Genomic DNA, 24,644 nt, shown 5'->3' with positions numbered 1-24,644 from the left:
TCCTCCAGCTCTCTGTCTGATTGCTGCCCTCTTGGGGCAATGCTACCTCAGACCAATCTGCCATGATGACCCCCACCTCTGTTGTTCACCTGTGGAACTTTCTGGCTCTATGCCTCTGCTGAAAGACATCTCCTCCTACAGCTGGGTTTAGACACGGGCAACTTGAAAAGTAAAACAATAAGCGCTGTATAGAGATGCATACGAAAAGAATAAGTGGCTGAGACATAGACAAATAATTTGTTTTTAAATGCTATGAAGATGGAGGCACTGCTGAAAAGTCCACAGATATGCCCAAGACGAATGTTATGGTCTCTTGTTTACATCCTGAGTTAAGAGGTTTGCCTTACGAAATTGTAAGCGAAAAAGTCAGTGAGAGAGTTTAAATCGGGCAGAGACGTGGGATGACAGCAAATTAAGAGATTACCCTTTCCCCTGGCTCCTCCCTGTGGTTAGCCCAGCTGCAGAGTTAGTGTTGACTTCTGTCATCTTCTAAAATTCCACCTCTCTGTGGGCGCTTGTATTTCTGGAACATTCGCCCCAAATAATAAGGTTGCACTCTCTCCCCTGGTGGTAATTCTGGGTTGTTTGGGAACCTGGCTTCTCCGAAGGGGTCGATCTCCGGGCTTTCTAGTAAAGGGTGAGCATAGATGTTTTTAAAAGGGGGTGCTGTACCTTTAAATTCTGAAAGTGAACTTGGCTCAGGAAGGCCAGCAGTCAAGGTCCAGCCCCTAGAAGAGAGAATAGCTACAGATTCTCCATCCTCAGTCTCTGCAAAGGGACGGCTGTGCCAGCCGTGCTCGGGCGGGCTCCTGGCAGCATGGCAGAGAAGCTCGGGGCCCTCCTGCTGGTCCTTGTTCTCAGCCTGGCACAGCCAGCCCCGGCGCGCCGGAAGCTCCTGGTGTTTCTGCTGGATGGTTTTCGCTCTGACTACATCAGTGATGAGGCCCTGGAGTCCTTGCCTGGTTTCAGGGAGATTGTGAGCAGGGGGGTAAAAGTGGATTACTTGACCCCAGACTTTCCCAGTCTCTCTTACCCCAATTACTACAGCCTAATGACTGGTGAGTACTGAGTCCTCCCCCGGGCGGGGAGGGGCGGGCTGGAGTCCAACGGTAGCAGTTAGCTCCTGGCATTCGAGTCTCATGTAAATGTTCAGGTTTCCCTCACCCTTTGGGACACCAGAGATAGACAGGAAGTGTGTGTTCTTGGCTGAGATTTTTTTTTTTTCATGGGTGTGTTGTTTTCCAAAAGTTATCCCCAGGACCTGTTTTGGATTCTCAGTGTGGAGAACAGAGAACTACATGAATAGATGATTGTTAAAGTGGTTATTTGTTTTACAAATAAAAAATTCTAGCCTACTCCGTATTTTCTAAGTTCAAATTTAAAAAGTCAGCAGGTCTTCATTTGTATCAGATTCCTTCTGTCCCTTTGCCCTGCAGTCATCTGTCATCCTGGAGCTGTTTTGGCTTGTTTGTCAATGTGCTAGATTATGAAAGTTACATGTGGGATTCCTGGATGACTCGGAGGGAATTTTCAGGTCATATCCTGAAGTATTACTTAGCAATGCTACTTGCTCCTTCTTTTGCCTTTTGGGGCCAGGTAAAATGACATGGAGAAGAAAAAATTGATGTGTAGTTCAGATTCCCACTTTTAACTTCTAGCATCTGTTAACAAAACAAAACCCAGCCCCCCAGCTAACCCAGACTGTGCCTAGGTTTGGAAAAGCTGACTTTTGCCTAAAAATGACCTTCATCTGGGATTGCCAGCACGCCAAATGTGATTCCACGAGTTTGATCCTCTATCTGTGCTCACACAGTGAGATTCCTAGCTTCCGGTTTGTTTATCAGCTAACCTTCGTGAGGGCCAGCAAGAGGCGCTCAGAAAGAATTTAGCAAGCTGTCTGGGGAGGCTGGTAAGAATGCGCTGCTCTTGATGCTTATGCAGGGCTTAGCTGTGTGCTCTGAGCACAGGGAAAACTATAAATTACGTTCACAGGAAGGGGATGAGAACTCTTGTATCTCATTGTGGATCTTCACAGGACAGCAAAGCCCAAGGATCCTGGGAAGACAAATTGCTATCTCTGACTTCATACATGGATACGGTATGCATGTGTACATAAAAATGCCATAAAATTAACGGGGAAAGAGATTTTGGAGAATTAGAAATAAAGGCATGGAGAGCAAAAAAAAAGTCCAGACGGCACACAGCAAGGAATTTATCTGCTCATTTTCAAAAATCTCCCCCAACAGACAAACAATCAGCATCTCTCAGATAAAGAAGATGAACAAAAGTCTCCTGGTCCTCCCTTGGCACAGATCTGCCCTTGCAGGGAAGCCGTTTGCGGGCCACACACAGAGGTTATTGTGTGTCACAGGCCGACTTCAGCTCTGTCCAGGGAGTTTCACACCTGCGGCCACCCCGACACCAGTTGTCTCTCAGAGCCCGGCTGCGAGGCTCGATTCACGAACTGCCACGTGCACTTTTCTCAATCTCAGTGGAAGAGGAACAAAATCCGTTTTAGCAAGTCAGACTCCAGCGAGCAAAAAGGGACCATTACAGTCTCCGCGGAGAAACACAGCCAGTGACTCGGCCCTTTGTCTGTCAGATCCACGTTCCTGATATCAGCACAAGGACTAATTTGCACAAAGCCTTAGTCACGCAGACACTTCTTGTCAGGCTGTGGGTATTTTCTCTGGTCTAGGCACGACAGAAGGGCCCTTCTCGTGGTGGGACAGTGCAGGTCCCATGAATGTTTGACAAAGATCTTACCTTTACTTTCAAACCGAGTCTAGCCCGAGAAAGCCACAGGCTCTCCATACGGCTTATGCCTTTAGAGTTTTTGATGGTAAAATGAATGATCTGACTTGAAAGCTTGCTTGGTACTTAAGTTGGCTTTTTCACTTTTATAGAAGCAATATTGTATGTAGGATGTGTCCAGCAAGACTCATGTTCATGTGCCAGTGTCTTTGGGTGTGACTTGTCTTGTACCTACTGAGTGGACATAAAGGCTTGGAGTGGGATTGTGGGCTGGGGTGGCCTGGCCATCAGGATGCTGCCATCTCCACTGCCCTGGGACTGACTCAGCGTGAAATCTAGACTATTTCCCCCAATATCTATGCTTCTTTTTCCACCTGATGTTGAAAAATTCCTCTGTTTTTCATATAAGGAAGGATCTATCCATTGGGAATAGTAGTTAAACATATGGTTTGAGCATATGAACATTTTATGAACCAACGGAAGAATCATGCTAGATCCTTTTGGTACTAAAAGATATGCTGTCTTAAGGTTCCTCAGAATTTATAAGACAGACTGTGATCTCACTTCCTTACATGAATTATTGCCCATAAGTCATAAAGCCCTTGGTGTTCTTCTCTTTGCATAATGAGGAATGATGGGATATTGGAAGGAACTTGGCCTGGGAGCTGGGAGAGCTTGGCTGGAGTCCTTGCAGGGTCGGGAAGACTGGGCAAACCGTCGCACTGCCCTGAACCTCAGTTTCCTCAGCTTCTGGGTCCTCATCCGGCCAGAATCTCAGCTGTTGCCAGAAGCAGACATGAAATTAGAAAAAGTTAGGACTGGCACCTCTTGGGAGGCCTACATATTAGAAGTTAAGCAAATGACTGATCTTTAGAGAGGAGAATTCCATGGGAAGCCACGTGGATGGTGATGGGAAACGAACAGTCACAGGACGTGTGAGGAACCGTGGAAATCATCCAGCCCAGTCATCGACATGAAGCCACCGTGACTGTTCTTTTTTTTCCTTCAAAATGTGTTTGCATCAGGACAAATGTGAACAGAATTCCAATAGTGATCAAGAAGATCCATCAAGGGAATTCCCTGGAGGTCCAGTGGTTAGGACTCCACGCTTTCACTGACCAGGGCCTGGGTTCAGTCCCTGGTCGGGGAACTAAGATCCCACAAGCTGTGCGGCCTGGTGCCCCCCCCACCCCCCCACCCCCACCCCTGACCCCGCCGCAAAAAAGAAGATCCATCAAACAATTGATTACTGGGAACGCATAGAATCTTAAAACAAGGCCATTCACCCAGGGAGCCTACATTCAAGTTGAGTAGGAGAGACACATCATGTACCTACTAATATCTCAAATGAGTAGCAAGGGCCGAACGGTGTCCCTCCAAAATTCATGTGTTGAAATCCCAACCCCCAGTACATCAGAATGTAACCATATTTAAGGACATGGTGTTTAAAGAGGTGATTAACTTAAATGAGGCTGTTAGAGTGGGGCCCTACTCCGCTATGCTCTCTTAAGAAGGGCTGATGCTCTTTTAAGAAGAGGAAGAGACGTCGGGGATGAACGTTCACAGAGAAGAGACCTCGTGAGGACAGTGAGAAGGCTGCCATCTGCAAGCCAAGGAGAGAGGTCTCACCAGAAAGCAGACCTGCCGACTCCTTGATCTCAGATTTCCAGCCTCCAGAACTGCAAGAGATCAATTTCTGTTGTTTGGCCGCTCAGTCGGTGGTACTTTGTTAGGGCAGCCCTAGCAGACTACTGCACAAAGGACCAACGGATAGTTTCCTAATATGCTATGCAAGACCAGAAGAGAGGAGAATTTTCTTCCAGTCGGAGTAGCGTGTGAAAGCATTTTGAAGGAGGTGAGCTCTGAGCTGGAATAAACAGCCCCAAGCATGGCGTTTATCATAATATCTTACTTTATGCGTAAGCTCTTTTTCTGAAGAGCTGTCTGTAGATCAACTTAATTTTAGTTAAAATATAACCACAGTGTAACTGCTATGGGGAAGCTTACTGTTTTAATCTTTAACTGTGGATCTTTTTGTAAAATTACTCTCTTTGAGGTAAATCCCCATTTGATTTAAGTAAAGTTTAACATAACATCCACGGACAAAAAGCAGTGATTTGTTCAATGAGATCACGCATAAAAGAAAACGTCAGGTGTGTTTTGAGGCAGCATAAGGTAGCATCATTTTGCCAAAGCCAATGGCAACATTTGTTTGTAACTCTTGAGCACTTCTGATTAAGTGTTTGGGGAAGGTGGCCCAGAAATGTCCTGAGTAGCAGGGAAGCTGGTCTAGAATTTAATCTTCCCGAACATAATCTGCCAGGAGATGAACATATCCTGAGATGTTTGCTATACAGTATGTTATTATCATGTTAACATTTAGAAACTGGTAAATAAAGTGCAGGGAGACTGGGTACTTCACTGCAGACACCTAAGAACCTCAGTAGCAGGGCTGAGATTGGAGGGCAGGCCTCAGAGGCCAGTTCTTATACAGCAACCAGCAGGGCCCCGACCCGAATCCTGGCGTGCCCAGAAGGTTTTGTATATGACCTGGGACCCAGGACAGAGGTCCCCTTATGACCAGTCCGGGAAGCAGCCAGAGCTTGGATAAAGGCACTTGATTAATCCTCTAGTGGAATCAAAGCAAAACCAAGGATGTTAACTGCTTAGAATTAATATCTGTGCCCATGCAGTTCTGACCACCCTCCTAGAAATGACACGTGAAGCAAATTCTTCCCAGATATCAAGGCCCCACATTCTGGAGTGAGGGATTGCCGGGTAAGGCAAGCTTTCCCTTGCCTTTAAGAAAATAGCCGATTTAAATTAAAACCGGCTGTCACTTGGACCAAAGGAAATCAGTGCAGAAAGTACTTGAGAAATCATGTTTTGAAAAAAAGCCCACATCCTCAGCCTTCTGGAGAATTCAGTTTCACTTGTGGCGGCCTCTGCACGCCCACGGCCCCAGCAGCATGGACACGGCCTCTCTCCGGGGCACCCTGGCCTCTCCTGCCCCTGGGTCAGCATCTGCTCGGGGCTCTTCAGCCCAGGGCTTGGCTTCCTTGGATTTAGATGCCTCTGTCTGGGGTGCCCGCTGCTCCCCGCTTACCCCCTCTCCTGCAGAACCCCGTCATGCTTTTGTTTTCAGCAGCGGCCTCCTGGTAATCAAGGGTCAGTCCTCCGCTTTGGTGGCCTCCTTCCAGATAGCGCCCTCAGTTCCAGGACGCCCTCCTCTCTCTGCTTCCTCCTATTTCACTGATTCCTCCTCGGTCCCTTCTGTTGGCTCCTCCTCATCTTCCTCACCACCTTTTCTCCCACAGCTGAGTCGGCTCCGCTTTCAGGATGGATCGCAAAGCCTCTGCTTCTCCTGCCTCCGTCCCTGGGGCCCTGCCCAGAGGGCGCACCCTCGGTAGCCTAGAGCTTCCCAACAGCTCCTGGTCCCCCACCCTCTCTGCCCTACTGTTTGTCTCACATGCGAACCAGACTAGTCCTCTTAAAACACATGCCCGATGGTGCCACTCCTCTGTTCAGACCCTCCAGTAGATTCAAGCTCTTACAGAACTGGCCCCAGGTCACCCAGCCCCTTTCCAGCCTCATTCCCCACCATTTCCTCCCTTTTTTCCTCACCTGTTCCAGGCAGGTGGCCATCCCAGGACACCTGAACTTGCTGTTCCTTCTGTCTGGAATGCTTTTCCCCAGAAAGACCCAAAGTTTGAGGAATCTTAGTTCCCTGACCAGGGATTGAACCCGCGCCCTCGGCAGTAAAAGCACCATGTCCTAACCACTGGACCGCCAGGGAATTCTCGCTCTGTTGCTTTTTTTTAGATCTCTTCCCCGAAGTCACTGCAGTGGATACGTCTTCCCTGGCCACCCTCCCTTCACTTGTCATGCTCTGTCTTCAAACAAAATTTATCCTAGTGAAGAAGCATTATAATAATGATTAAAGCGTTCAGAGTTTCAGGGAACTTGATTATTATTTTGATTTTAGATACTACTAAACTAGCAGGCAGAGGAAAAGACTGAAATTATGCTTTGCTTTATGAAAACAATGAACAGATATTTAGGTGAACCGATTACCATTTATGCCTAATAATCTTATATAACCTCAAAATATGTCTATCAGTTTTGTTTTACATTTTGACTATAAGGTCAGGGGCTGCAAGAGGGTTGAAAGGAGAGTCACCCATGAGGAGGGTGCTGGGCCTCAAAGGCCTGGGGTGTAGGGGGTGCAGCAAAACACTAGTCATCAGCGTAGCCCTAGACAGAGCCTAACTCCAGCCAAGACTGCCGAAGCCAAGAAGGCAGAGGCGTCAGTGAAGCATGAACAAGGCAAATGGTTCAGAACCGTGTGAACAGCTGTGAGAGGACAGCAAAGGCCACGTTTTGTGTGGTCCTGGCTGTCAGACCCAGGGATGGGTCTGGCGACTTAAAGGGTCAGGCCGTCTTGCGCTCTCAGTCTCCACTCCAGATTACTTAAGGCTCATGAGAGGCTCCTTAGATATTTGAAAACATGAAATGGTTTATGGGCTGAATCGTGTCCTCCTTGTCCAACACACAAATGTATATCTTGAAGTCCTATCCCCCAGTGCCTCAGAATGTGACTGCATTTGGAGATAGGGTCTTTAAAATGGCAATTAAGTTAAATGGAGCTGTTAGGGTGGGCTCTAATCCAACATAACTGGTGTCCTGTTAAGAAGAGGAGATGGGACACAGATGGGCGCCAAAGGAAGACCATATGCAGACACAGGGAGAAGGTGGCCATCTACAAGCCAAGGAGAGAGGGCTGTAGAAAAGACCAACCCTGATGACACCTTGATTTTGGACCTCTAGCCTCCAGAACTGTGAAAAATAAAGTTCTGTTGTTCAAGTCACCTGGTCTGTGGTACTTTGTTCCGACAGCTCTTGGAAACTAACACAGGCAGGATGGGGACACTGGGCAGCCAATGGAAGAATGAAGGCTTCTTTAGACACACCACTTCCACCCCCAAACCTACTTCCTGAGAATTTCTGATGGTTTATGCCCTGAAATTGAGGTGGTCACGGTGTTTGGTTTCCTAGGCTGCTGTAACAAATTACCACAAATGCGGTGACCTAAAATAATAGAAATTATTCCTTCATAGTTCTGGAAGCCGGTCATCTGAAATCAAGGTGCCAGCAGGGCCACGCTCCCTCCGAAGGCTCTAGGGGGGCATCTGTTCCATGCCTTTCTCTTAGCTTTCTTGTGTTGCCAGCAGTCATTGGTATTTTTGGTTTGTAGATAACATCGAAGTGTCACTCCAATCTCTGCTTCACTGTCATGGCGTTCTCCCTGTGTGTCCCTTCTTATAAGGACACCAGTCATACGGGATTAGGGCCCATCCTCGTGACCTCATCTTAACTTGATTACATCTGCAAAGACCTTGTGTCTAAATAAGGTCTCACTCACAGGTGCTGAGGGATAGAACTTCAGCATAACTCTTTAGAGAACACAGTTCAACCCACAGTACATGGTATAATGGAAAGAGCTGTGGATTTGCTGCCGAAGATCTAATTTCATCTGTTCTCTCACTTTCTGACTTGCAGGATTTGAACAAGTGCTTTTGAGTTTTAATATTATTTAGCAGTAGAATGGAGAAAGTAAAACTTACCCAATAGGCTTGTTGTGAGGACAGAATGAGAAACTTTGTGTAAAACCACCGTGATAAAAATTGTACATATTACCCACTTTACCAATAAGATTAGGCTAAATCATGTTGCAGTAACAAGCTCTATCAGAGGCTTACCACAACTAAGATTTTTTTTTCACTCGTGCACGGACTTTAAGGATTAACTGCCCCATTTCCTCTTCATTTTGAGACACAGGCTGAAAAAGCCACTTCTAAATGAGACGTGCTTCTCGCATGGCAGAGGGAAGAGGGAAAATGGCGAACAGTGTAATGATGCTAAAAGTTCTGCTCAGAGGTGGCACAAGTCACATCTACTCCCGTTTCATTGGCCAAAGCAAATCATATTGCCAAGCTTGACGCCAATAGTTCAGGATATATAATCCTCACATAGAGGTGGTGGGAATATATTTAACATTTATGCACTGAATGGATATTAGGTGCATTTTATAAGGAACTTGTAGGTCTTAATTTAAACGAATGTCATAGAGATTAAGTGTCTGCAACTCAGGGAGACAGGTCTTACTAGGAGTTGTAATGGTCTTGAACAGTTCCATGGAGAAGGTGGATCTAGGAATAAACATTGAAAGATGACTGGAAAGATTTTTAGTGGAGATAAGTTTTGGGCCAGATCTTAAAAAAAAATCTATAAAGACTCTGATGAGGGACATGGCACAAGTAAAGTCAGAGAAATAAAGTCAGAGACACATTAACAAGACAGAGGGAAGGGTGCTAAACCCATTCACCATCCTGGTATAGGGTAGTGGGTTAGAGAGAGAGAGGTGAATTTATTTTAAAAAAAAAGAAAAAAGACATGCAATTGATAGAAAGCTTTGAAAGCTAAATTGAAGATAATTCAGTAGGCTCCACCTTTCCTTTTTTTCTACTTCAAACGTTGGAGCATCTGTTCTTTCCGATGGGCTATAAGTGAAGAGTTGAATTTGAGGAGTGCCCTCGAGGCAGAACTTGCTGATTGGGTAGTGAGTGAATATGGAAGAGCTGAAAAGAAGGGAACCTGAATCAATTCCAAGCCTACAAGAAATTCAGAAGTCTGGGGCTCCTGTAAGCAAAGATGGGAAAGTTTGGATGGCTGTTTATTTGACAACGTAAATTTTCATCAGAATAGATTTCAGGTTGGATTAAGATATTCACCTGGAGTTGGCCCTTTAGGGGATCAGAGACAATCTCTTAAAGGAGAGTTCCAGAAACATGTAGAATAATCATGGGAATCAAGGAGAGAAATTGCTCCTGTGGGTTCCAGTGGACCCCAGTATCTGGACTTCTCATCTCTCTGCCAGCCCCACGGCTGGTAGAGGACATTTCTCACAAACACACAATTAAATCTGTCTTCTCATCTGCATGAACTCTTGTCTCAGTTTTGTCACTTACTTCCCAGAGACACCTAACATCATCTTTTCACGTTTCCACTTAAAGCTATGGTGTGTGTAATGGGTCCTGAGTAAGCCGCCTGCAGAAACCGGCTGGCCAGCTCAAGCCCGGAGAAAAAAGCGCGTTCCAAGAATTTACAAAAATAATCTCTCCCGGCACGTCATTATTTCAGCTCCCATCATCAGACCTCTCGACACTGAAGTGCCACTTTTCAAAAAGTATGTTTCTCTTGGCTTCCACTGTGATGCCAGGGTGTTCATTCGGCTGCTGGAAATGTACTCCCTGCAGGAGGGGACGGAGAGGCTGGCAGGCAGAGCTGTGGTGAAAGTCTTTGATTATAAGCACAGCAAACCCTCTCTTAGGAGGTTCCCTTCCTGGAGCCAGGTGGTCTCCGTACCAGGCTGGTCTCCTGTCTCACTCCCCCTCCCGTCTCCCCACTGCTGATTGATGGGACCACAGGCCTCCTGCCAAGGCTGCTCTCAGGACCTGCTTCCTCATCAGTGCTACGCCACAAACGGGTTAGAGAACATTTAGAATGGGTTCAGAGGGAACCTGGGTCAGCATGTTAACATTTATTTCAGAGACGCTTTAGACAACACCTACTGGGGTTTCGGAGTCCCCGTCCGTGAATAAGGCCATTGTGTCCACGGTCTCCCGGGCGAGGACCCAGGGCAGGTCTGGGGTTCCTCTGCGTCCTGTGTGTAGCATTTGGCTCGCGTCAGATCTTGTGCTTGATCATAACCTACTCCTGTCTTTGGCGCTTTCCGGAGCGAGGAGAGGAGCAAGGGCTTGACAAACAGGTCGCAGAGCCACGTGGGGCAGACTCATCTGGACGAAGGGCTGCCCAGGCTGAAATCACAGACAGGCTTGTGGTGAGGGGAGTGCCGAGCCTTCACCCCCTGATGAAGCAGCTTCCCCTGGGCGCCCGCCTTTAAGAGTGAGCGCTCCTGTGGTGCCAGGTCCAAGTCAGGAGGACAGGTGCGCTCATCGTGAGAACTCACGTAAGCGTCTGCAGCAGAGCGTCTGCACCTGTGTGCGTGGGCCGTGAGAGGGTTACAGGTGTGCTCGGGGGCCTGGTCCCCCGCCCCATCCCCTTGGGTAGAGCAGCCTTGTCTGTTCACCCCAGGTTGCCCAACAAAAACGTCTGACGGGCAGCAGGTTGGCAAGCCCTGGTGGGGCAGAAAGAGTGTGGGCAGGGAGTCAGGGGCTTCCCTCTGAGGGGGGACGAGAGACCGCCTACCGGACCCCACCTGGGTCCAGCCTCTGAAGGCCGCCCGCCTGCTGGAGCCCAGGCCATCCGTCTGGCAGTCTACCCTGCTGCTGGTCTACACTCACTCACAGTGAGTGTAGTGGAGCGTGGGCAGTCAAAGCATCTGGGCCCAGAGCTTGCTCAGAAGAGACAGTTGATTCGTGTCTGTTGCACTTCTTTGGTTCGGCGCCAGGAACTGGACTTGTGTTCGATCCCATGGTGGAAGCCTTATATTATTTATCTGTCTTCTAAGTCTCTGGAGTCCTGTTGCTGAACCTCATCTGCTGAGGTCCCACTATTTTCTAACAAACTGCTGTTTCGACCTCACTGGATTCTGGATTCCTCCAGCCATACTCTGCAGGCGTCTGAGTTCCCTCCTTCATCCTCGCGTGGGCTGTGCTTCTCCTTCCCATGTCCAAACGAGCCCCCCGCCACATTCAGCCTGTTGGCCTGGACCTCCCAGCACCCGAGGCTCTCCCGGTTTTGCTGGGCTCTGTGGGTGGATCTAATTCCAGGTTCTGGTTACTCCCAGTCTGGCCCATTCCCCCACAGCTTAGCCAGCTGGCCTCACCCCAAAACATGACACCCCTCCCTGTACGTTTCTGTGTGTGACTTTCATAGTCCATTTTAGTGTGCATTTGTCGGTGTAAAACAGAACACTAAAACTGTATGAATGAGCTTGGAACTATGTAACAAAACCCACTACGTCCCAATCCAAAATTTCCCCCAGAGACATTCAGAATTACAAAATGTGAAAAGCAGAAGATGCTTAGGAATGCTAGTGCATTTATTTTCTCATTGTGCAGAACAGAGACTGGGGCGTAAGATTCGGCTCCAGCAACTGTATAAGGGCAGAACCTCACCAAACGCAGGTCTCTGAGTCAGGCCGGAGTCTGGCCTCTCTCACATGTACAGGGATGGAAGCTGAGGAATCCTTTCCAATCCTTCCTGCCTGTTTATCCACGCTGGCCACTTTGCCTGTGCTCTCTGAGCGCTCCTCTCTTTCCTGGCTGGGCTTCCCTGCCTTGGGTTGCTTTTGCTTTTTTCTCACCCTCCTTAATGTCTCCCGAGATGTGTAAGCCGAAGTGGAGATGGGATTCGAAGAAGCTTTGTGTGTAGATTTCATCAAAGATCCGGTCAGGAAGGTGGTGGAAGCGCCTAGAAGATTGTGTGTGTTGGGGGTGGAGGGTGCTTGGACTCAGCTCAGCCATCCCCGCCCACCCCCACCCCCCCACTCCCCAGGCCTTGGCTGGTCATCGGAGGCTGGCTGCTGTGCTTCCAAGCCTTAAGTGACCTCACCAAGCTCTGATGGAACAGATAAGAAAGTCACAGCCCAAAGACTTCACTCTCAGACTGTGCTAACAGCTGCTAAAAGCTAAAATAATCAAATGGAAACAAAAATGCCTTTATTTACTCAATTCTCAACCACCTGCTTGACTAGCCTTTTGAACTGACCAGCCAGCTGTGTGGTGAATCTCACCTCAGGAGCTTTCGTCAGTGGAAACAGACTGATTCCTACCCTTCAAACACAGGGATCATCAGGGTTCTGCTGGCCAGTTGTGAACCCCCTGCGGGAGTGGAATTTGGGAGGATGACCTCTTGACCTCCCTGTTTTGGTTGGAGGCCTCTCTGGTAACGCCCACTCCTTCCCTCTGCTTACACTACTTATTACTTCTGGAAGCGCTCTACTCCCATCCTCCTTGGAACCCCCGAGCCTCCACCCCAGCCCGGACCCAGCTGCCCTCCACCCATCTTTCTCTTTGAAGCCAAAATAAGATGTCCCGCCTCTACAAGGCCTTGACCCACAGATAGTAACATCTCAGAGCTGGATGGCGCTCTGAGATCTCATTTTCATCCATTTGCTGGCTCCTTTACCACTTACTGTCTGAACCACAGAATTTGGTAATTACAACAGCATGTAATGTTGACGTATGTTCATAAAGTACATTTGTGTCTGATCATTCCCTATGCGGGGATATATGATCACGTCCTAGGCGAGAGGTGCTGTTCTGAAGGGACATGGCCTCTGTCTTGGATGAGCTTGCAGTTAAGCTGAGCAACTCAGTGTGTGCAGAAAGAAATAGTCATAGGCCAGGACAGAATAAGGACAGAGTAGGCACAGGGGATGCGGGGACCATTTCTAAGGGTGTGTGGTGAAGAGGGAAGGTTTGCAGAGGTGACGGTGTTTGAGTGAAGCCTGAAGGATTTGGGCAGGTTGAAACCTGGCAGAAGGGCCGAGAGGGTGAATGGCGTTGCTCAAGTCAAGGGGCAGAGGCGGGAACGATGGGGAGCGTTTGGAGAGCAGAAGTGGGCTTTGAGATGATTACTCTGACATTTCTGAGCAGTGTGGGTTTGGGAGAGGGCATCCAAATCCAAGGTGAGAATGAAGGAGCCTGGGAGTCAAGTCCCCAGAATTACGTGGCCCGTCCTGTTTTCCTGTCTTCCTTGCTTCCCTCAAGGCATATATGCCTTCCTTCCTCCCCTCCCCTTTAAAGTCATGTTCACCGTGTGTTTAAATGAGCTCAGTTTGAGATGATAAAAAGTCCCAAAGGAAGGAGCGTGTCCAGCAGGTAATATCAGCTCTCCAAAGACAAAAGGAACTGGAAACCTACTTGAAACATGATGGGAGGGAATATACTGGCTAATGTTTCAATAAAATACATCAATACAGTATCTAAGTCTCATACTTCGGGCACTTGCAAGACGCCTGGGTGGTGATTACTAGCCATGAAGGCTGGAGATACGGATTTCAGAGTTGTCCTCATAGAGGTGGAAATTATGTGAGTAGATGAGGCTCCTTGGGAGGATTGTGTCAAGAGAAGGGAAAGAGGTCAAGATGAAACCTTGGGGGACCTTCTTACGTTTAGGGAGCACGACATAGAAGAAGAGACAGGAAAGGAGACAAGGAAGAAGTAAAGACCTATCACAGAACATTCTAGCAAAGACCTCAAATGAAAATCAGGAGTCAAACAGGGTCAGAGTAATCAAGGAAAGGAAAAGTTTCTATAGGAGATGGACAGTATTATCAAACAGAAAAATTAAAATGAAGAAACAAAAAAGGGGCTTTGCATGTAGCAGCAGGGTTTGGAGACCAGTAGGGAGATGGGAAGTCTGGACAAGACTTTGTAGGTAAAGCCTGCATTTGGAGGACTTGGGGGCTGGCATTTGACTGTGTAGCTGGGAATCTGAGGAATGTAACTTAGTCTTGATATGCTAATGAGGTCCTATATGTGGATCTCTATAGTTGTGCTCTCAAGTGATCTTTTAAAATTATTAATAGATTTATTGAGGAATAATTTACATACCATAAAATCTATCCATCGTAAGTGTACAACTCAATGACTTTTAGTATGTTTACAGAGGTGTGCAACTATCACCACACTATAATTTTAGAATATTTCCATCATCCCAAAAGGAAAACTTGGGCTGGGTAGTTGCTCCCCATTTTCACCTCCAGCCCTAGGTAACCACTAATCTTTTCTTTCTCTAAAGATTTGCCTTTTCTGGACATTTCATATAAATGGAACCATGTGTTCTTTTGTATTTGGCTTCTTTCACTCAGCATAATGCTTCTGAGGTTCATCCATGTTGTATTAGTACATCATTCCTTTTCATTGGCAAAAAATATTCCATTGTATGGATAGGCCACACTTTGTTTATTCATTCACCAGCTGATGAACATTTGAGTCATTTCCACTTTTCAGCTATTATGAATAAGGCTGCTATGAACATTCATGTACAAGCCTTTGTGTGGACATATGTTGTCATTCCTCCTGGGTAGATACCTAGGCATGAAATTGCTGGGTCATATGGTAATTCTACATTTAACATGATAAATTGCCAAACTGTTTTTCAAAGTGGCTGTACCATTTTATATTCCCAATGTATGACGGTTCCCATTTTTCTACATCCTCAATAACACTTGTCATTGTCTTTCCTTTTTTACTATAGCCATTCGAGTGGGAGTGACAAGGTATTCCATTGTGGTTTTGATTTATATTTCCCTGAGAACCAAGATGCTTAATAACATCATGTGCTTATTGGCTATTTGATAACTTCTTTGGAAAAATGTCTACTCAAATTCTATTATCCATTTTTAAAAATTGGGTTGTCTTTTTATTATTAGTTTTGGGAGTTCTTCATATATTTTGGATATATATTTCTTATGGAATATATGATTTGAAAACATTTTTCTCCCAGGCTGTCGTCACTTTCCTGAAGTGTCTTGAGGTACAAAAGCATTTAATGTTGATGAAGTCCAATATCTCAGTCTTTTCTTTTTGTACTTTTTGTGTCATATCTAAGAAATAATTGACTGATCCAACATAATGAAGATTTACTCCTGTGTTTTCTTCTGCGAGTTTTATACTTTTAGTTCTTACATCTAGGTCTGCAATACATTTTGAGCTAATTTTTGTGTATGGTGTGAGGTAGTTGCTCTGGCACCATTTGTTGAAAAAACTATTCCTTTCTTGATATTTTTGTAGGAAATCAACTGACCATGAATGTTAAGAGTTTATTCCTGGGCTCTCAGTTTTACTTCCTATGTCCATCCTTATGCCAGGACCACACTATCACGATTGCTGTAGCTTTGTAGTGAGTTTTGAAATAAGGGTGTGTAAGTCTTCCCACTTCTTACTTCTTTTTGAAGATGGCTTTGGCTATTTTGAGTCACTTGTATTTCCAAATAAGTTTTAGGATGAGCTTTTCAACTTCTGGAAAAAAAATCCAGCTAGGATTTTGTTAGGTGTAGTGTTGAATCTATAGAACAATTTAGGAAATATTGCCAACTTAACAATATTAAGTCTTTTGATCCATAAACATGAGACGTCCACTTATTCAGGTTCCAAATTCTTTTCACACTGCTTTATAATTTTCAGTGCACAAGTCTTGCACTTCTTTTAAAATATTTCTAGGCATTTTATTTTTTGATGTTATTATGAATGGAATTATTTTCTTAATTTCATTTTTGTGGTGTATGAAAACTCAACTGATTTCTGGGTGTTGATCTTGCATCTTGCTACCTTGCTGGATTTGGTTAGTTCTGATAGAATTATGTGGAATTATGTGGAATTCTCCTGTTCCTTAGGATTCTCTGCATCACAAGAATCTACAAGATCATGTTTCCTGCAAATAAAAACAGTTACTTCTTCCTTTCTAATCTTGATACCTTCAGCCGATCTTTATAATCACCTTGGGAGTTACGTAAGGGCAAATGTGCAGACGAGAGAACTCAAGTCTGGGGAGCATATGCAGTTTGTGTGAGGTCACCCAGCCAGGAAGTGGATAAACCAGGACCAGAACGAGGACCTCTGCATTCCCCCAGCCCAGTCTCTCACTCAGCGTCTTCACCATGCAGCCTCTGGTTGGTGGAGTCAGAGTCTGTGAGGATGATGGAGGCCTCTGTCTCTGCAGCACTCCTATTGTCCTCCTTTGTTACAGCCGCCAGATTTAGTCAAGAGGGAACAGGATGTACATTTCCCAGAAGTCTGCCGGATTCCTACATCCATGTGTCTAAAGCGTCTAGACCCAGGTGCTTTCAAATAGTATTTCAGTCAGTCCTCAGAAAACCGTGTAAGGTGGGCGTAGTTATCCTGGTTTTATAGATGAGGAAACCGAGGCTGTGAGCTCTTTTTTTTTTTTAATTTTAATTTTTATTATTTATTTATTTATTTATTTATTTTTGGATGTCCTAATTTTTATTTTTATTTATTTATTTATTTTAACATCTTTATTGGAGTATAATTGCTTTACATTGTTGTGTTAGTTTCTGCTTTATAACAAAGTGAATCAGCTATACATATACATATATCCCCATATCCCCTCCCTCTTGCGGCTCCCTCCCTCCCACCCTCCCTATCCCACCCCTCTAGGTGGTCACAAAGCACCGAGCTGATCTCCCTGTGCTATGCAGCTGCTTCCCTCTAGCCATCTATTTTACATTTGGTAGTGTGTATATGTCCATGCCACTCTCTCACTTCGTCCCAGCTTACCCTTCCCCCTCCCCGTGTCCTCAAGTCCATTCTCTATGTCTGCGTCTTTATTCCTGTCCTACCCCTAGGTTTTTCAGAACTTTTTTTTTTTTTTTTTTAGATTCCATATATATGTATTAGCATACGGTATGTGTTTTTCTCTTTCTGACTTACTTCAGTCTGTATGACAGACTCTAGGTCCATCCACCTCACTACAAATAACTCAATTTCGTTTCTTTTTACGTGTGAGCTCTTAACTTACTCATTCAAGCTCACAGAGCCCCAGGATGGCAGAACTGTGAGTACAAAATCCTGTGCTCTTGTTAGGACTTCCTGCCTTCAAAGAAGTGGCTCTCAGAGCAGCACCGTCCTGTGTGGCCATCTAAGTGTCCGTCCCTCAGACAGTGACCTTGTAGCTGCGTTACGCACATGACACACGCCTGTACATGCAGACTCCACAGTGCATGTGTTACGGCCCCTCCAAGCTTCTTCCAGACTAGGCAGCCTCACGGACAACTCTGTTTTTAAACCCTCCTTTGTGTGTCTCAATGAACAATACGAACAATAAGCGCTTCTGGGGTTGAGTACAAAAGAGAGGATTCAACCTCAGACACTTAGCTACTTATCTCAAATGGCCACGGCTGAACAGTTGTGAGGAACGGTTTAAACAGGCTTCTTTTGAGAAGCCCCATCTGGGACACTGACCCAGGCCACCGAGGTGCTGCTCCGGACGAGCTGCGTGTAAGTACGCTTGGTTCTGGGGTCCTGGGAGGTCCCGGTGGTCCCGGTGAGGGCAGGACCCGCCCACTCAAGTGTCTCATCTACCCTCGCACTTAGCAGGAATTCTGTAAGTGTCTCTTTGTGTTTGTTTTAAAATTACTTGGAAGCTGCTTTATCCTAAATACTCAGCCAGTTTCCTTTTAAGCTATTCTCTGCCCCATCCTACCCCTCACTCCTTACAGAAGGGCAGTCCCTGCTGCTAGGTCATCAAGGGGGACCTTTTTAGTTTCACAGCAGATGAAAAATCCAGATGGACGTGGCAAAGATTGCCTCAGACATTGCCCTACGACTCTCTCTCCTCAGCCCCAATCCATACCCAACCCAGGACAGGTTTTAGGAATGCAAAGCAGAAATGGGTAGAATTAAGTATTTTGCAAACTCTGTCAAATATTTCAAGAGGCAAGTAGATACCCAATTTAAAACTCCTATGGTTTACCTTTTCACTAAATTCCAAATTGGTGAGTAATCCAGAGCTCTGGTGGCTTAAAGCAACTTCAGTCTTATTCCCAAGAGATTTCAGGTTTGGGAGTTTAAGCCATTTATAACTGCGAGTCTGGGACAGTTCTCCGAAACAGCAGTCCCCTCGGGCGACATGGTGTGAGGTAGAAGGTATCCTATTTGCCCAGCTTCCACCTCCAGGTGGTTTTGTGGTCAGCAGGAGAATATGAATTTCTTAATAACGTGAAATAAAAAGGCAATGCTTCTGCCCAAAGAAGATTACCTTGTATTTGACTTCGCCATATTTCATAGTTTTTCAGGTCACGGCCAGACGTAACCACTTCTCCCCTCACATGAGTCCCCTTCCTCTCTGTGTTCGTGTGCCGATCTGGGCTTGGCCTGGTCACTTCCTCCCTGTCTCTTGATGCTGTCTGCGTGAGAAGGGTCATGGATTAGAAGCAAGAGATGTTGGTTCAAGTCCGGCTATGGTGATTTCTAAACCCGCTGGCCTCAAAGTCCTTCTGGTTTCGAGTTGCTTTTCTGAAAAAAATGAAGGAGTTTAGGGCTCCGAGGAGTGAATTCAAGTGCTGTGGCAAGGTCCTCTTTCTTATCTGTCATCGTGACCACTTCTGCTCTGCTTCCCCCAAACCTTCTGACCTTGGCTCACGTCAAGGGGAAGGCAGTGTTGTTAGCTGATCCGTGCCCCTCTTCACCGCGTCGCTACTGAACCGAACGGGCACTGCGGCTGCGGTTAGCATTTGAAGCCAGACGACCATACATTTATTTTTCAAAGCAGGAATGTAGCTTTTGCCCCCCACGCCTCGCCCTGTTAAGATTCAGAGTTATGATTTAAAAAAGGGGGAAAATGGCCTGGCTTGAGGTAGGATTTGGGGGATTAGAAGCCTAGGCCAGAAATTTCTACTTAAAATCACATCCTTGACTACCAGTTTCCCTGAGGAACAAAGTTTAATTCTTTTTTGGGAAAAGCCTAATGGACTCCATCCCCCTCTGTTTCACTGGAATAACCCCCATGTAGAGCGGTGGCAGGGAAAGAAGGACGGCGAGGGAAGAATCCTCTGGTGTAGCCAGGGGGAACCGTTTACTGTACCAACTCCAATCCACTTTCCCCACTCAGGGCCTGCTGGCCCGCCAGACACACAGAGCTGCTGGGTTCCAAACCTCTGAAACAGCCTGACAGGCCGAGTGGCCGCCCTGGTGGGTCACAGATGGAAAATCCAGGAAATGAAGTTTTTTAAAAGAATGGCAAATACATTTGCTTGCTTAAGCACCTTACCTGTCATTTCGATTCCTATCAATCTTTCTAGATGGATTCAGTTTCAAGTCAAGTGTTAATAAGACCAGATGTTGACTTCTACATGGTATCAGTACCTATTCTATCACATACGGAAACAAATAAAATGCAAAAATGGCCCTGTCAGTGGGCCCAGTGGATTACCAATGAATCTCACAGTTGTGGTTTGATGTCTTTATTTTGAAAAGTCTCCACCATTTAATTGGTAATACATTCTCCTGAATCTTTTCTCATCAGAATTGCTTCTCCCTGAAGCTAAATTGTTCCTAAATTTTCCAACCTCTGGAGCTACTTGACATCACTTTTCACAGGTGGCTTCTCCTGAATTCCCTTTACATCTTACAAGAGATGCCCGTCTGTGCTCCCACGGAGGGGATTCCTAGCGACCACCAGCAAACATAGAGTGGTCAGGCCAAGGTGCGGCTTCAGGATGGAAGCTTCTCATCATGTGCCCACGATGACACAAATGGAACATAGGTTTCCAGAGCTTCAGATAATATTGGGAGGAGTAGAAACGGCAGTTGGTGAAGAAATGACCTTCTTTACTTGGAGCAAAAAACTTGAATGTTTGATTTTGTTAACTAGAATAGGGTTGGTATTTTAAGAAAATGTTTGCTTTGCGGAATCTCCCCACCGCAGCTGAGCTCAGTTAACGTTTTCACAAGGAGACACCACAGGGAAAGGCTTCAGGCACAATGAAAACCAATGCTTGACTTCTGGAATCGAAACGTAAGCGTGAGAATGAAAGCAAAGACCACTGGGCTTGTTCAACCCATGGCCATGTTACATTCTTTCCTGGGTTAGGCTCTTATGATAGCATGTGCCTTTAATGTTAGCTCAGAGAGACTTATGACAAGATACCTCTGCTTCCATAAATGATCTATTAGACTCTAGCATCCAATAATCGGTCTTTTATTTTAATTAAAGAATGTATACTCTGTGATAGTGGGGAGTCTTGTTCACTGCTGTATCCCCAGCTCCTGGAACAGTGCCTGACTCATTCATCCATTACATAAATATTCCCAGAGCACTTGCTATGTGGACATGAGAGGTGTTCATTTTTCATTTATCTTTTACTCAAAAAGCATCCAGTGCCTTTCGTGAGCCCAGAGGTACACTCTTCTAGGAACTGGAGATACACATGAACAAAACAGGGCAGAGTTTCCACCCTCATGGAACTTATATTCCTGTGAAGTGCCACAGACAAATAAACAAATAATGTCATGTAGTAAAAAATTCTATGGAAAAAGTGAAAAAGGTTAAGGGCTCCGAGAACGCTGAGAATGCCATTTTATACAGAGTGGTCTGCAAATGCCTCTCTGATAAGATAGAACTCAAGCAAAGACCTGAAGCGAGTAAGGGGGCTGCCACATAGATATGTGACAACAAAGAGTTCCAGACGAGGGGACAGCAAGGACGAAAGCTCAGAGGCAGGCACATGCTGGGGATCTTGGAGGGAGAGCCCAGAGCCAGGGTAGCCACAACAAAAGTGAGTGATGGGGAGAGTGGCAGGCGAGGCCTGGGACCTAACGAGTGGTGTGGCTGCCACAGAAATGCTCGGCTCTGATGTCCAGCTGCGGGGAGCCTGGTTAACCCACGGTCCCCCTGCTGCCCGCTGGGCCCACCACTGTGCTGGTGCCGAAGCCCCACTTCTCCCAGGCTGATCCTAACCAATGACCGAGCAGGGCCGGGGTCCTACCTTTGCCCATTCCTCTAATGGGTGACTTTGGCTGAAGGACCCCCATCAATCTGGCCAAACTTTCTTACATTTGCAGAGGTCCTTTCTTCCCAGTCCCTTCCTTCTCCATCTCCTTTCGCAAATGTCAGACCTTCACAAGTGGAGGATTCTCCCGCCTACTTCTGCTTCCTCCTCTTCATCTGTAACAGCTGCTTCCCTCAGTAAATTTCATGCATGTCTAATCTTCTCTCAGTGTCTCCTTCCCGAAGGGCCTGAGCTAACACAAGGCCACATCAGGTCCCTGGAGGTCATGCAGACTCTGGACCTTATTCTGAGTGCAGAGAAAGGCACTGGAGGGTTTTGAGTAGAGGAGTGGTGTGATATAACTTTCATCTTAGAAAAGCACTCTGGCTACTGGGGCAGAGAATAGGGACCAGCGAGGGTGAGGGTGGAAGCAGGGTCGGGCAGATGTATGAATGGCAGTCTAACTTTTGATGTCATCCTTCTACCATCACTGCTCTTCCTAAGTTCACCCAAGACCTTCTAATAGCAACATCCAATGCCATCTTTCAACCTCTCTCTGTGGAATTTTACCTTTTGACCATCCCTGCCTTCTACAGACTGTCTCTTTATTGGGTCCTAAGTTTCCATCCTCCTCTCAATCTCCCCTTCTAGTAACTTCCACTGACTTCTCTTTTGCCAACCCTTCACACTGAGGCCCCAAGAAGAGTTTGGTTCTTGTTCTCTGGTCTTTGCTTGTTCTCTTTTCTCATCTTGGTGGTCTCATTCCTCATGAGGTCTTATCCCTCATGCACATTTATTGGTATTTCTCATTTGTCACCACTTCTGCACTAGAGAACCACTAATCTACTTTATGTCTTTTTAACTTTGCCTTTCATGGATATTTCACATAAATGGAGTCATTCAATATGTGGTCCCTTGGGTCTTGCTTCTTTTACTGAGCATATTTTTGAGGCTCATTCACCTGGTGGCGTGTCCATAATTGTTCCTTTTTATTGCTGAGTAGTATTCCATCATATGGATATCTCCCAAGTTTTTATAATAAAAAAAAAAATCTTAAAGCTACAAAAACGCTGAAATAGTATTATGAGTATCTGTGTGCTGTGATTCTCTAATTGTTAACATTTGGCATGTTTGCTTTTATTCTCACTTGAGAAATACAGGTTTCTGTTTTATTTTGTTTTTTGTGCTTGCTGAACCAGTTGAAAGTCAATTGCTAACATCATGACACTTCATCTCCCCTGCTCCACAAATAATGCGGCATGTCTAGAATATTCTCACATGTGACCACAATTATTTTCAGATTTTCCCAATTGCCAACCAAATATCTTTTATAACCTTTTCTAAAATAAAAATCTAATCAAGTTTCAAGCAGTCCATTCAGTTGCCGCTCTCCATTAAGAGTGACATCCTTGCCTTTTTGTTTCATTTGGACTTCCACCATGTTGACATACTTGAAAAGCCCAGACAGTTATCTGGTAAACTGGCTGCATTTTAGATTTGTCTGATTTTTCTTCATGGTTAGATTCATTAAACTTTTTTTGGCAAGAATACTACATTTTTAAAAATCCAAATTAGGACAAGGGGTCATGCAAGTTAGGACAGGGTGACAGGTGTAAAAAGGTCTAAGGTGCCCGTGCAGCTCCAGAAGAGGGTCCCCGCAGCTCTCCCTCTGCTGCCCTGCACGGCTGCTGGCACCAGGTGGCTCTTGGTAGCCTTGGTTGGGTTGTTCCCACAGGCTTTTACCTAGAGGTTCACAGGGAGAATTTGTCACTTAGCTTTGTCATAGATGTTGTCCATGGGACAACATCCATGTTGCTCTCTTTGTCTCTATGGGGGGATTTGGTGACATTCAAAGTCTCTGCAAGTCAGGACACTTTTGAAAATGAAAAAGGAGCTAAGAATCAGGAACAACAGGTGTAAACCAGAACTGTCCTGGGAAAATACTACCCATGACCCAGTAATTCTACTCCCAGGTATGCACTGTGAAGAAGCAGATGTTCAGCATTCTCACTACAGTGTGTTTTGGTATGAATTTCGGTATTACAATTTAACCTGCTTTTTGATGTGTTGGATTACTTATCTAAGGATTTGTGTGTTTCATCAGTTTGGGAAAGTATCAGTTGTTATCTCTTATAATGTTGCCCTTCCTCCACTCTCCCTCTTCTTCCTTCTGCATCTCTTATTAGATGTAACATAGAACCTCTCATTCTAATTCTCCTTATCTCTTAGCCTTTGTCTTAGTTTCCCAGGGCTGCTATAACAAATTGCCACAAACTAGGTGGCTTAAAACAACAGAAATTTTTTCTCTCACAGTTCGAGAGGCCAAAAGTCCAAAATTAAGATGTTGGCAGGGTTGGTTCCTTCTAGAGCCTCTGCGGGAGAACATTCTGTGCTTCGCTCCCAACTTCTGGTGGTGCCGGAATTCCTCGGTGTTCTCGACTTGTAGATTCATCACTCTGATCTCTGCCTCCGTCTCCACACGGCCTTCTCCATTTTGTGTGTCTGGGTCTCCTCTTCTTATAAGGACACTTGGATAATCTAGGATGATCTCATCTCCAGATCCTTCGTTTCACTTGTAAAGAAGCTTTCCCCAAATACAGTCACATCCACAGGCTCTGAGTGGACGAATCTTTTGAGGAGCCACCATTCAGCCCGCTACAGTCTTTCTTTCATATTTTAATCTCTTTCCTCTGGGTCATTCATTTATGTCTTCCATTTCACTATCTTTTCAGCTGTGTTTATTCTGCTGTTTAGCTTACCACCAAATTTTAATTCAAATGATTATATTTTTAATGTCCAAAGTGCTGTTTGATTCCTTCTTAATCCTGCCTGGTTATTTCTGATAGTCTTTTGCCCCTCGATAATTTTGATTCTCTTTTGTTTCTTTAAACATGTCATAAGGCTTATTTCATATTCTAAATATGATAATTCCAAACTCTAAAGCCCTTGGTGCTAAATTTGTGGTTTCTTGTTTCTGCTGACTCTCACAATGACGGATTAGTTAAGGTAGAACCAACTCCTGCACACTTAAACTCCAAACTCGCAGTGCCTTGACACTCTGGATCTTTTTTTCTTACTCCCATAGCATCAAGCTGGTAGCTTGAGGTGGGACTTTGCTCTGTGCTGTCATTCCTGAAAGGTCCCTGGACCCTGACTGAGGAAGGCTCTGCCATATTCAGCACTTGGCCTCCAAGATCACCCTGAGCGCCAACATTCTGCTCGTGGACAGGGGAGCCTGTAGAGGATCCCAGAGCTCGTCTCTGTGGGCCAGGCCTGGAAATGCAATCTGCCACTTCTGCCTTCTTTCCGCTGACCAAAGCACGGGTCATGGCTCCACCTAGACGCAAGGGTGGATGGAAACTAGCATCGCTGGCCGGGCTGTTGCTTCCCAGCAATGATTTTTCACTAG

General features: G+C 45.8%; 1 protein-coding gene across 4 annotated transcripts in view; it reads left to right on the top strand.

Moving 5' to 3' along the window:
* The window catches only part of ENPP6 (ectonucleotide pyrophosphatase/phosphodiesterase 6), a 116,633-nt gene that overhangs the window by 20,132 nt on the left and 71,857 nt on the right, over positions 1-24,644 (top strand). For 3 of the 4 annotated variants that reach the window (XM_059909247.1, XM_059909249.1, XM_059909248.1), the window contains exon 1: positions 742-1,058. The exons of the other annotated variant lie outside the window; for it this stretch is intronic. In XM_059909247.1, coding sequence (XP_059765230.1) covers positions 818-1,058 — 241 coding nt within the window. In that variant the 5' untranslated portion in view covers positions 742-817. Of the gene's footprint in view, positions 1-741; positions 1,059-24,644 lie in introns of those variants that run through there. 4 annotated transcript variants of the gene reach the window in all.

Source organism: Balaenoptera ricei, chromosome 21, assembly GCF_028023285.1.
Source record: "Balaenoptera ricei isolate mBalRic1 chromosome 21, mBalRic1.hap2, whole genome shotgun sequence".
Classification (NCBI taxonomy): domain Eukaryota; kingdom Metazoa; phylum Chordata; class Mammalia; order Artiodactyla; family Balaenopteridae; genus Balaenoptera; species Balaenoptera ricei.
This window is presented reverse-complemented; position numbering and strand designations above follow the sequence as displayed.